This window comes from Aulostomus chinensis, chromosome 1, assembly GCF_037954235.1.
Source record: "Aulostomus chinensis isolate RoL2024-O1b breed Wild chromosome 1, RoL_Achi_v1.0, whole genome shotgun sequence".
In the NCBI taxonomy this organism is placed as follows: domain Eukaryota; kingdom Metazoa; phylum Chordata; class Actinopteri; order Syngnathiformes; family Aulostomidae; genus Aulostomus; species Aulostomus chinensis.
This window is the reverse complement of record NC_141320.1, coordinates 66,061,662-66,074,480: the sequence shown is the minus strand read 5'-3', so window position 1 is coordinate 66,074,480 and position 12,819 is coordinate 66,061,662. Positions and strand designations below refer to the sequence as shown.

The window sequence follows — 12,819 nt, the reverse complement described above, 5'->3', positions numbered from 1 at the left end:
TATACAGAAGTAGGTCTGAAAATGTAAGATGTAAGTCAATGTCATGCGTATAATTTGATTCAGAGTAAATGAATGCAGATCTTTACATTTGTATATGCTCAATCCAAATTCTACATGAATGGCTGACTAACCTACTTTATAGCATGTATAATTGATGATAAAAGGCTATTATACCTTGGTGCCAGAGAGGTGGTCGCATCTTGATGGCAGCAGAGAGTTTCAGCAGGAGGTTGCTGTGTTTGTCTCATCCAGCTGTTGGACGGTGACACATCTGAGCTCTGGATGAACAATGAACACCTCGGAGACACACTGAGCTTCATCTCCATCTTCAGGATCAGTTTCTAAACTCTCATGGATCTTCGAGCGGATGTGACAGCTGCTGCGCTCTGCTGCTGGATCCTCATCAACTCTGGTGAGTGCGGGCGAGAATTCTCCTCTGAGAGCAGACTCAAAGAAACACATTACTTTTTCACATTTGCAGCGTTTACAAGTGTTTTTCAGCATGTACAGACTATAAATATTGCATAATCTTTGTTACTGTTAATATTGACATCCGTAAGTATTAGCTATCTGCCAAATCGGCCATAGAAATATCAGCATATCTGCAAAAAGATAAAAATCTATCAAGGTTTGCAATTAATCCTGATTCCTGTAAAACAGGAGAAACTGAGAACCACACTAAGATCTGTAGCATCAGATAGGAGTTTGACTGCAGACATTAGATGGAAGTTACAGTTGAGTAATCCCACATGTTCTCTTTCTCCTCCTCTGGTAAACTCTCACCTGAAACATCCTTTTGTCGGTTATAAATAGCCAGTATAATCACACAAACTGGCACTACGCTTGTTTGTACTCTTGGCTCACTGTTTCCCTGCTCTGGTTAATCCTAAATTACTTGCCGGCGATGCCAGATTGCTCACCAGGTCTTTAAGGGAAAAGAATAAGAGAGGCGGCTTCTACTAATGTTCCTTTAACCTTCCATCACATCCACACGCTTAAAGAATCTCATTTCAAGTGCGAAATAACGCCTCTGGCTTGATTTCAATAAGTCCAACTCATCATTTTGCTTCAAGTGCACTCGATCATGATCTGAATATCATTAATTTTACGAGCAATAAAGTTCAGATAATTGCGTTCCTCTGCAGCTCGCTCCGTTGTAGTGACTTGGAAGAGGGAGAGGAGCATGGGGGAATAGTTCTTTAAAAGCTGGGAAGAGGAAGAAGACTTCATCTTTTATAGGACACCCACTCTGAATACTGGATCATTAAGATGATTATTCTGAGAAATATTGATGGTTGAGATGATTAAAATGTCTGTGGTGGTGTCAGCTTCTCAGCTGTGTAGCTGTGAAGGGTTAATAAATAGTTAATAAATAGGGGATTTTATGGTAAATCACACTGGAAGGTGACTGATATCAAGAGTCATGAGCTTCATCATTAGAGGCTCAGTAAATGTAGGGAGGGTGGAAGCGTAAAGGTTGGGAGGTGAGGAAGATTCCTCTCATATTTCATGGTTAACACAGCACAAAGAGCTGGTCTTTACAAAGCTCCTCTTTGTCTCTGTTAGTGGCGGTCCAAGGCTGCTCTCGTGTCCACACCGAGGACGACCTCTTCAGGAGCTTGTTCGGGGGCTACAGCAAGTGGTCGCGTCCAGCTCGAAACATCACCGACGTGGTCATCGTGAAGTTTGGCCTCTCTATTGCTCAGCTGATAGACGTGGTGGGGATGCGTTGATGTCAACACAGTCCTACGTCTCATGCGGCTGTTATAGTTCCATTCCTTTCATTCAACACATGGTCTGGTTAGGTTTTGGCACAGAAAACAGGGGTTGGGAAGTGATCATGGTTCTGGTTCAAACAAACACTGTTTTGACAAAAAGAAAGACATGGCGACAAACGCCGTCAGCAGTAGCCAGTACCCCATCAAACAACAGTGAAACAGCAGTGACCCTTAAACGCATCAATCGCTGCCTCCACCCCCGCATCAGGACTTTTCCTGCGATTGGAACATGTATTTATCTGGACTGGCCGCTTTAACAAGATGAAAATGACTTTGCAGGTCTTTGGTTTTCCAAATTTCAAAGCAGTGTTACAACATAAAAATAGGTCACAACTTGGAGGTTTACTCGATAGTGAACGCAATCTTTCCATACTCAGTAGTACTGAGTAGGTTGGTTTGGCTGATGCCCAAAAAGCAAAGATCCAAGATATATTCAGTACCTTCATTAACCTTTTTAGGCCTTTGTCTTGTGTTCAGAAATCCTGAGACATGTTCATGAACACATCATTTATCATTCACTGCCGTATACATGGCTGGTTGCACACATATGATGCACACACACTGACTAACACATGGTTCATTTTCTCGGGTCTAAACAGGATGAAAAGAACCAGATGATGACGACTAACGTGTGGCTGAAACAGGTAGCAAGACAGTCACAGTGCATCTCTCATTATGGCCTTTCAAAATAAAACAAGAATTAAGAGCCACGTGTTTCTACAGGAGTGGACCGATTATAAACTGCAGTGGGATCCGTCTGACTTCGACAACGTGACGTCCATCAGGGTTCCCTCTGAGCTCATCTGGGTGCCCGACATCGTCCTGTACAACAAGTAAAACCTGTAGAAATAACCTCCAGAAAGGTTTCAGGTGCAATTTCAATCTGCACAGACAGAAATATCTTTCTGTAAGTGGTGATGGGAATTCAAGACCTTCTTGATGTGTCTGAAGAGCCTGTAAATGTGGAGGGGGTCACTTCTATAACCCACCACATTCCTGCTAATCAAGTGGTGCTACATGCTAATGATCCTCTTGAATAAATTAGTCAGATTTTTATTGCAGCTCTGCAGAGATGTTGCATCATAGTCTGAATTCCTCCCTCGGGACCTGTTGAAGTATTAATTCTGAAATTTGTCTGGATGCAGATGAAACTTTCTCCTCCTTCTGGTTTAAACGAGCTTGCATCAGTGTCATTAACATGCAGCGATCAATTATTAATAAAAGCCCGTGTGAAAAGACTTCAGGTTTGTTGGTTTGAAACTCAGTGAGAAAGAAGCCTGCAAGTTTCTTTTAAATGAGGAGAGGTGAATCTCTGTTTTTGTCTCTTTCCAGTGCGGATGGAGAGTTCACTGTCACCCACATGACCAAGGCCCAGTTGTTCCACACGGGTCGGGTCCGCTGGGTTCCCCCGGCCATTTACAAGTCCTCCTGCTCCATCGATGTCACCTTCTTCCCCTTCGATCAACAGAGCTGCAAGATGAAGTTCGGATCCTGGACCTACGACCGTGCCAAGATTGACCTGGAGCCCTTCGAGAACACTGTGGACCTGAAGGTGGGTCTTCTCCTCTGTTTGTGTTTATGCCATTTGGCATCCCTTCTCTTGCCCTTTAGACTCCTTGACCTCTGGCTCACATGCTCTTTTCCTCTGTTGTTCTGGAGATGCAAGACTACTTTTTAAAATAGCTGCGGAATTCTAAGCTTGTTGTGGCAGTTCAGGAACAAACAAAAAAATATATCATAGATCAGCAGGTGAGAGAAAGTCTGGAGAGATTTCTATGCTTGGAAATGCTAAGGTTTAGTTATTTGTTTCATCTGACTTTCAGAGGAGTTAAAGAAAAGGTCAGGGTTTCTGCGTTTCCACCATCCGTAGTCACTCTGGCTGCTCACTCCTGTCCTCATTTACTGCCACTTCAGTGCTGTTTTGGATGTAATCTGTTGATTCAGAGTACACCTTATCACTTCATGGCTCAGACGGGATAAACTCCTCAAAGGTTTCAGTCGCCTGAACTCCAGTAGGTAGACTGGAGCTCTACGACCCCAAATACATGCTGCTGATTACATTTGGAGGAAGAGGAACAAACTGGTGCTTCATGTTCCCCACTGAAACCAGTAGCGGACAGAATATTACCATCACCTGTGGTGCATGTTGATCCCTCTGATCTGATTTGTCATTGCAGGATTATTGGGAGAGTGGCGAGTGGGCGATTGTCAATGCAGTGGGCACCTACAACACCAAAAAATACGACTGCTGCCATGAAATCTACCCCGACATCACCTACTACTTCATCATCCGCCGCCTCCCGCTCTTCTACACCATTAACCTCATCATCCCCTGCCTCCTCATCTCCTGCCTGACTGTGCTGGTCTTCTACCTGCCGTCAGACTGTGGCGAGAAGATCACGCTGTGCATCTCTGTGTTGCTGTCACTCACCGTCTTCCTGCTGCTCATCACCGAGATCATCCCCTCCACCTCGCTGGTCATCCCGCTGATCGGAGAGTACCTCCTCTTCATTATGATATTCGTCACTCTGTCCATCGTGATCACTGTGTTTGTGCTGAATGTACACCACCGATCATCAGTGACGCACACCATGCCGCGATGGGTGCGGAGGCTCTTCCTGCTGGCGGTGCCACGCTGGCTGTGCATGAAGCGTCCGAATCACGGCCTGAAGCCTGCAAGGTAACAAGGACCATGTTTACTGCCTGCTTTCACAAAGAGGTCCCGCTTAATATCAAACATTGGACATTTTATTCAGGCAAAAGATATTTTGCATTTAAAGAGACTTTATGTAATATCCTGTTATTGCAGTCTGTGGCAGCAGAGGGCGCAAAAATAACACACTAGAGCTTTAACTGGCATCATATTCAAAACCGTCTTGACAATAAACGATTATTATTGATGATCAAAGCAAATTCTGCTCACTGACAACTCACTTTGTCCTGTCAGGCGGCGCCACTTGACTGACCAACATGGCCCCGCCCACGGCACATCCCTCTGGATCACGAAGGAGTCTGACATCGATCTCCATGGTTACCGGACAGACAGGTCCTCAGATGTCAGAGGTGACAATCACTATGCCGACATTCACCGTCACACGAACATGGATGGGAATTCTGAATCGGGGAGATTCAGGGTGAAGATATCTGGACAGTCGAGGGTGTCCTGCTGTCAATCATTTGGCTGCTCCTCCTCTTTGGCGCGTGGTTCCACCCAGAGCCCTCTAGCCTCGGCTCTGTCTCCCGGCATCGTGTCGGCCCTGGAGGGGATGAGCTACATCGCAGAGCACCTGAGAGCTGAGGACGTCGACTTCTCCGTGAGTGCGATGGAGATGAAGATGATGTTGTCACTGACTGATGTTTATCCTCCTGTTTTTGTCTCCACAGGTAAAAGAGGACTGGAAGTACGTCGCCATGGTTGTAGACCGGATCTTCCTCTGGATGTTTATCATTGTGTGTCTGCTGGGGACAGTCGGACTCTTCCTGCCTCCGTGGCTCTCTGGCATGATCTAGAACCAAACTCAAATGTCTGCGAGGATTAAAAGAACTATTCAGTGATTCGGGCCTGTGGTTGTTTTCGGGCCAACGTGCTGGACTCACATGTGCTGCATGTTTAGACATAAAAACTAAAGTGCTGTTTTCAGGAGACATTCAATCAAAGAATTCCTCCAAATATTCTTCATCAATCCTGAACCTGCTCAGAGCTGAACTCACAAAACGCCTCTCTGCAATTTGAAACATTTCTTGTAAAATAATCAAATGAGAAGCAAGAATTGACTGAAGGTTTAAGAAGAGCCGATGAAACCGCGATGAAAGATAGAATGAGATCTGAATGACATCACACATGAAGGCGGGGCTTTCAGAGGAAGAGAGGAAACCCCTAAGAACGGCAAAGAACTGGGACAGCAACACGTGGACAGAGACATAGAAGTTACTCTGACTGATATGTGTGGATTTTCTGGGGCAGCATCTTGTTTTCAAAAAGCAGTTTATGTTCTTACCAGCTGAAAGCAGCATCGCAACACTTTTCAAATCAAAGTTGACGAGACACAGTGTTGCTTTCATACACTGAAACACATTTATTCATTTACAAGTTTTGAGGTTTTTGGGGTTTTTTTTGCTTCATATATATGTTTTGCATCACATGACCTCAGTTCAGCTTGTCAGCATTAGAATCGTCTAGAAAAATCACATGATTCACTTTCGTCCAACATCAACATGGCAAACCAGCGAGGCCACAAAGTGATCGATGCACATCGCACCATGTTCTGGATGGATACACCACTCTGACTGGCAGCAGCCTGTTCACTGATTTCTGATAAAACAAATATAAATATATTTCTTAAATACAAATACAAGTACTTCAACAACAACCGCAGCAATCGGGATGCAGCCAAAGCTTCAAGCTTAAAGCTCAAATTTATTTTCTGCTTTCGCAGCCACGCTACCGTTCACTGATTTCCACATCCTGTCCTACATTAGCTCCCACCAGCAGATATACAAAGACTGTAGTCTCGGTCAGCGCATGACAGCCCGAGGAACATGAATACACCCTTTTTAAGTGTTGTTATACAGAGTGAACAGGCCTACTGACATGTGATACTCCCCTGGGTTATAGCGCTGTTCCGCAAAGACACAGACACACATCCTTGTGCTTATATCTTTGCGGGGACTTTCATTGGCATAATGCATTCCTCAGCCCCTGACCCTAAACCTAACCAGAACCTGATTCTAACCTTGACTCTAAAACCAAGTCTGGCCCTTTGAAGATGTGAGGACCGGCTAAAATGTCCTCATGCTATGGTTAAATACATATTCTAGTCCTCAATATGTAGCAAGTACAAGAACACACACACACACACACACACACACACACACACACACACAAATACTGCGTGTCATTATGTGGATGATACTGTTGATTAATGAATAATTCACGTAAGTCTTTTTATGTCCTCTATGAGCTCCTCAATGTCAAAAAAACTGTAATATAAACCAAAAATAGCTGATGAGGTTCACGGCAACAATCCTGGATAGAAGGAGTCCAGTTCTACATCGTTAATGAACAAGATAAACAAACATCATGAAAATCTACTCTGACGTGGACCGACTGCACACTGGGATGGTCCGCATTACGACACATTCATTTGTCTCATCTTACAATCAGTTAACGCTGAATTGATTCACAGAAACACACAATATTTGGTTGTTTTGTAGGGAAATGAAGTTTTTACACAGATAAAAAGTGCAGCTTGCCAGACAAGGTCAGGCCATACCAGGCCACTCCTGGCAAACAGGCCTATGTAACAGCTGAATAGCGGAGGTCCAAACACTGACCCATGTGGAACTCCATATGTCCTTTATCTATCAGTAGCAACATCTGTAGCAAGGCAAAAGTACTCTAAAGAAGTACCACGGAGCCAAATGGAGGATTTGAGATGGAAAATAGTTTAGGTCTTTTTTTTGTTGTTGTTAGACGACATCATCAATTCATCATCATTGCAATTCTCATGAGGAAGAGATCTAAATTTACTTGAGGACGTCTGGTGTTGTAGCTGATTCATTGTGTTAAGTTCCACTGTAAATTGATTATCTCCCACTCATCCCAAAATAAAACTTCTTGATCTTCCCGACATGGATTTAACTCAAGCTTAAGAAAAGAGCTAGAGGAAAACTTCCAGTGAAAACTGATTTTATTAGTTTTAAATAAATGGTAAAATGCTAAAAATTGAGTGAGACATATTTTACAACACAAGATAAGATATATGTATGTATATACATACACACATGTATATATACATACATATGCATATATATATATATACACAAACATATATGCATATATATACTGTACACACATACATATCCATATATATAAAACCCCAAAAACATTAGCTTGAAGCTGAACATAAAGATTAGTTAGCTTCATGACGGAAAACAAGTTCGGAAGGTTCTCAGAATTCTGGATGACGTCTTCGTCATGAGGCGATACCTGTGGTTGGATGAGAGTAGAACTCCTACAGTCAGGATTCTGTGAGGCAGGATTCAAGGTTACGAGAGGAGGAGAACAAGAATAAATTAGCCAAAGCCGACTCATCCAACCCTGCCCTGACTCACACTTCGGGTATCGGCTCATTTTTAAGCCAACACCTTTGATTATGCATTTTTTCCCCTAAATATAAATTAAACGTGAGTTTTCCTCAGAGAGGATTGCATTACAAATACTGAAAATACATTTCAACAGCAGTGTGACAGTGTGAAATGACACAACTCATAATGTAAATAAACATAATATTGATAGGAATGAATGACAGAATGTTGCCTTTTGTCCAAGTATGAACATAACCAGATAAATAATTCGCCAGCTTCCCTCAGAGATATCTTTGAATGAACATTTTTTTGATGACAAGGGGAGGAACAACAGCTCTTTGGGTTCAAGATATAACATAAGCGTCTGTCCGATCCATCCTTAAACTGGGCTTCGAGTGAAAATCTACCTCTTCTTCTTCAACTTTCAGCTCATTTTTAATGGCATTAGCATTAAACACAACAAATCAACATGTATGAAGCTGAGCCCATGGAGAAATGTGATTTTCCTGCTACCGTGTCTTAACAACAGAGCACACAATCACTTTGGACGGTTTAGAAATGCTGTAATCCCGTGGTTCGCCCAGTAGAGTGTCCGCTACAATCACGACCTTCATGAACTTAACATAATCAACCTAAAATGAGCTGTCGTTACTGAAGTACACGATCAATAACACTAGATCTGAAGAAAAGCAGCGATAAACATCAAATGCCACAATAAACGTATTACATGTACAGCAGTTCTTTTCTTTTAGCATACATGGCGCTGAGAGAGAAAATGGCGTCGGTGAGAGCGGTGGGAAGATACGGGAAGAGCTGGAAGAAAAAATGATCCAAGGCAGACACCAGCAGGTATCTGTATTTCGGTCGAGGGGACAAGATGGCGTGCTCCATGGCATCGATGACCAGGTCTGCGTTCCTGAATCCGCTCCTGCATGTTGACATGAAGTAGTTGTTGGCCATCTCGATGTACTGACGGTTGAAGGTTTGCTTGCGCTCGTCGTCTAGTTTATCCCAGATGTCTGAGGCGGTTTTCATCCTCAGGATGTTGGTAGCTTGGCCGAAGTTCCCCGGCTGAATGATGCTGACCTGAATGAGGACAGGAAGTTGAATCATCACCATCATCACTCATATTTTACAGATATTCTTAACACCTTTAAAAGCTCTCTTTCCCACACGCGCACAATTAAATTTATTCCATATAATTTCACCGCACAAATCGTCTGCAAGATTTCAGTACCTTCACACCAAAGCTGGCCATTTCCACTCTTAAACAGTCGGCAAACGCCTCCAGCCCTCTCTTGGACACGCTGTAGGCTCCCATGTTCAGGCAGTTGAAGAAGGCAAAGATGCTGGACACATAAATCATCCGTCCTGCAGCCGTCCACACAAACACAGTGACTGCGCTGCTGCTGCGATGAGATGTGTGGATAAAATAAAAGACAGCACAAGATTTTGCTCACCTCTCGCAGCACGAACCAGAGGTAGAAATGCGACCGATGTCCTGATGCAGCCGAACAGGTTGATGTCCACCATGTGTTGGAAGTCTTCAATGGTGCTCCATTCGATCTCGGCCCAGTCAGAGACGCCAGCGTTATTCACAACCGCCCACAAGCCTGAAAACACCCGAAAAGATGAAGTTTTTTTCCCCTTGGAATGATCAAAACAATCAGAAGTTCATCCCTCCGGTGAGCTCCCTCCTCACCTTTCTGCGGCAGGTTGTCCTGAACCAGCCTCTTTGCCTGCCGCACGTCTTCATCGCTGGTCACGTCCAGCTTAAGGATCCTCAGATTCCCGGAGCTCTGTTTCAGCAGGTTCTGGGCTCCGACTCCTTCTGGATACAAACACCCGGCAAACACTACAAAGCCCTTGTGGTCCAAACGTAGAGCCAGCTGGTGTCCAAAGCCACTGTCACAGCCTGTAATCAGGACAGCGTAGCCGCAAGCATCCTCCACAGAGCTGCGGCGGTGGCGGGAAATCAACTTGGCGATGATGAAGAGCAGGAGAGCAGTCATGGGGACGACACCGAGGATGTGGCAGATGAGTGAGGTGGTGTTCATGCTGGCGAGGCTTCAGTCAACCACCGTGTCTGCTGGTAGCAGCCAGCTCACACCATTTATAGCAGCTCACAACACAGCAACAGTTCTCTGCGACAACTGTTTGCTTTTCTTTCCGTCAGGGTGAATTTACCAGGATTTGTCCAGCTCTTCATGTGACTCCACAGACACTTCTGTTGTTCCACTGCACTCTCATTTCTCTGCTGCATTCATTTCTAGTCATCTGGCGTGCTTCCAAAGTTTATTTTATGAAATTAGAGATTCCTCACACTTTAATGCAAACACACAGACCATAAAAATGAACCATCCTCAAAAATGGCCCCTCTATCTCAAGACGAATACAGAAAACAGCGGCAATTCCTCTTCGGCATGAACAACAGCGGCAAACAGCAGCTTTCTGAGAAAAGGAAGCTTCTGGTAACTCAAATTATATTGGCAAGAATCCACAACGAACTCGTCTCACATGGAGGCACCAGGATGATTTTGCCATCATTTCCCAGAAGACAGCATTAAAAATCCCCGTTCAGCTCTTGGACCTCTGTCTGGTCCGTCGCCTCTGCCCTTCAGGCAGAAACTCAAAGCCTCTAATAAAGACTGGGAGGACACACAGGGAATTGCTTGGATAGATAGAACTGATTGAAGCCGCCACATCAGTGAGACCAGGATGGACACGTGACATCTTATATCAGCTTTTGTGAGGACACGCGTGTGCAGACCAAGACCCTCACATACAATAACAATAAGCTGCGGTTTACAGAAAAACTCAGACAGCTTTGTCAAGGAGGACGCAGACAGGAGAGGGAACAGAGTCCTGCTGCAAGCGCTCCACCATCATCAGCCGGCCCTCCATCCAGGACCCAGAGGCCCTCAGAGTCAGGAAACTGACATCTCTGCAGACCCTTCCACCCTCGACACAACCTCTTCCAGCTCCTCCCCTCTGGTGGGCAACGCTGTACACCCAGACATCCAGACACGCAAACAGTCTCCTCCCACAGGCTGTCGCTATGATGAGCTTTTACCGGTCCCTTAGCATCACGCTGTCGCTCAGCACCTCTGGCACTGTTTGACTGCTGTTTATGACAGCGTCCACGTCCCATCCACTCAGTCCTGGCCGCCTCAGTCCTGATGTTCATGTTTATAGAAGTTAGGTTTATTTATTCAGCCTTTTTGGCCCTGCTGTCCTCTCATGAAAGTGCATCGTGACAGCGTAGGTTGAAAGCATGCAGGGGACCAGAGAAGAATTCCACACACCGTCACTCACACATTTGGCAATGAAGCTGAAGAAATTGGATCCAGGAGCGGCGTTTCATCCTAGTAAAGGAATTTTTATGGCATCATGCTGGGCTGTACGTGGCCTACATTTGAGGCCTGCAGTGAGGAAAGTCCGGGGTTTCTTGAGTAGTGGTTAGTGGATAACTTCAAATTTTCTACATCTACAAGGTTTCCTTGGTCTCTTGCAGCCATGTGGGGAGTGAGAGAGGAGAAATCCCCTGCTTCTCCTCGTCTGGTGGAACTGCACACCAACGCTGTGCTTTTACACGCCTCAAATGAACGACGCGCCCTCGTTTAAGAGCCCTCTTCTGTCACATCATGCAGCATCGTCTGAACTGAGGCTAATCCATTACCACGGACAACCAGAGTGTTTTGCGGCTGCTTTAGCAACATGGTTATTGATGGCTCATTGGAGTCATCGTAACCTCGCTCACCTTCGGAATCCCCGCCGCCATGCTGTACATTTATGTCACCCCTCTCTACCTTCGCGCTTCTCAGAACCCTTTTCATTTTGCCTCACTAATGTCTGCCGATGTTGTCGTCCCACCGCTGTCCTTCCAGGAGATTTTTCAGAGACGGCCAAAGTGACTCCACTGTTCTTTCAGCTGCTGAGGGAAATGAGCAGCAGAACGACTGATTTTGTTTCATAAGGAGGAACTAAAGTGAACTTGCTTGGAGCAGATTAGGGCAGTGGTCAGATCAGAGGAGTCTTGAAGTCAAGAGATTTTAAGTAATTAATCATTTCCCAGAAAATGTTACATCATGTACGACTCACTCTGCAAATATGAGATACGAGAACAACAGACAGGATAACATCACCTCAGGAACTTTTCTCTGAAAGAGTTCATGGTCGCGCGAGGGGGCCCATTCAGGTTCTTCTCTTTTGGAGGATTTCTGATTGTAAAAGGCGAGAGAAAAGTCCTTTCGGTGACTTCTGAGTGTCCTTAAGAGAACTCTGAATGTGAACATGCTTCAAGCAATGCTCCTTCTAAAAGGAGTTGGAGTAGCAGGAGGAATCCAAACTTCTCTCCTCATCCCAGAAGACATGAAAAGTTACATCATCAATGCTTGCGAGGAAAATTTGTCTCTTACGTGGCCTCGCTAATCCTGGGCAGGCAGGCAGGCCGCGTGAATCAGTAGTTACCACAGCGAATGAAGGCTGTGATGACAGTGACTGGAATATAATAACAAGAAATGAATTGATGAAGAGGACGGAGGGCAACGTCGTTTTTTTGTTGACTGATGTTGGAACCAAACAAAACCCTACATCTCCCACACAGAAATGACCTCATCGTCAAAATAACGGGAAATTCGAACATCTTTTGTTGAAAGTTTGAGTCCAATGTAGAAATATTGTTGGTTTTAAACCAGCAACCTCTGATGTGGACATTTTGCTGTCTTTTAAATCAATGTTGGTTTTCATCTTCAACTCAGAGTGAAGGTCTGGCCAGCGTGGGAGCCGTCACTGAGAAGAATGCCGTTGTTTAGCTTCTCTTTAATTCAACCAGCATATATTGAACTGGCAAGTTAGATTCTATCTTGAATTTTAGTTTCAACGGATGTCAACAAACCCTTTGGCCATTTGGTGAACTTGGACGTGAACGTTTCAAGTCTAGAGGAGCTCTCGA

At 44.7% G+C, this 12,819-nt stretch overlaps 2 protein-coding genes across 2 annotated transcripts; one reads left to right on the top strand and one right to left on the bottom strand.

Moving 5' to 3' along the window:
• Window positions 1–198: 198 nt before the first annotated feature.
• On the top strand, window positions 199–8,181 carry LOC147272813 (neuronal acetylcholine receptor subunit alpha-2-like). The gene is made up of 8 exons (XM_086201913.1): window positions 199–412; window positions 1,567–1,718; window positions 2,378–2,422; window positions 2,502–2,611; window positions 3,111–3,330; window positions 3,956–4,458; window positions 4,726–5,092; window positions 5,163–8,181. Exons 1-8 carry the CDS (start codon window positions 352–354, stop codon window positions 5,286–5,288), a joined length of 1,584 nt encoding a protein of 527 aa, XP_086058039.1. The 5' UTR covers window positions 199–351; the 3' UTR covers window positions 5,289–8,181.
• LOC147272812 (D-beta-hydroxybutyrate dehydrogenase, mitochondrial) lies at window positions 7,502–12,569 on the bottom strand. Its single transcript, XM_086201924.1, has 4 exons — window positions 9,568–12,569; window positions 9,326–9,478; window positions 9,103–9,236; window positions 7,502–8,951 (listed from the first exon to the last, which is right to left on the bottom strand). The coding sequence occupies exons 1-4, from the start codon at window positions 9,920–9,922 to the stop codon at window positions 8,589–8,591; spliced, it is 1,005 nt and encodes a 334-aa protein (XP_086058050.1). The 5' UTR covers window positions 9,923–12,569; the 3' UTR covers window positions 7,502–8,588.
• Window positions 12,570–12,819: the final 250 nt, after the last annotated feature.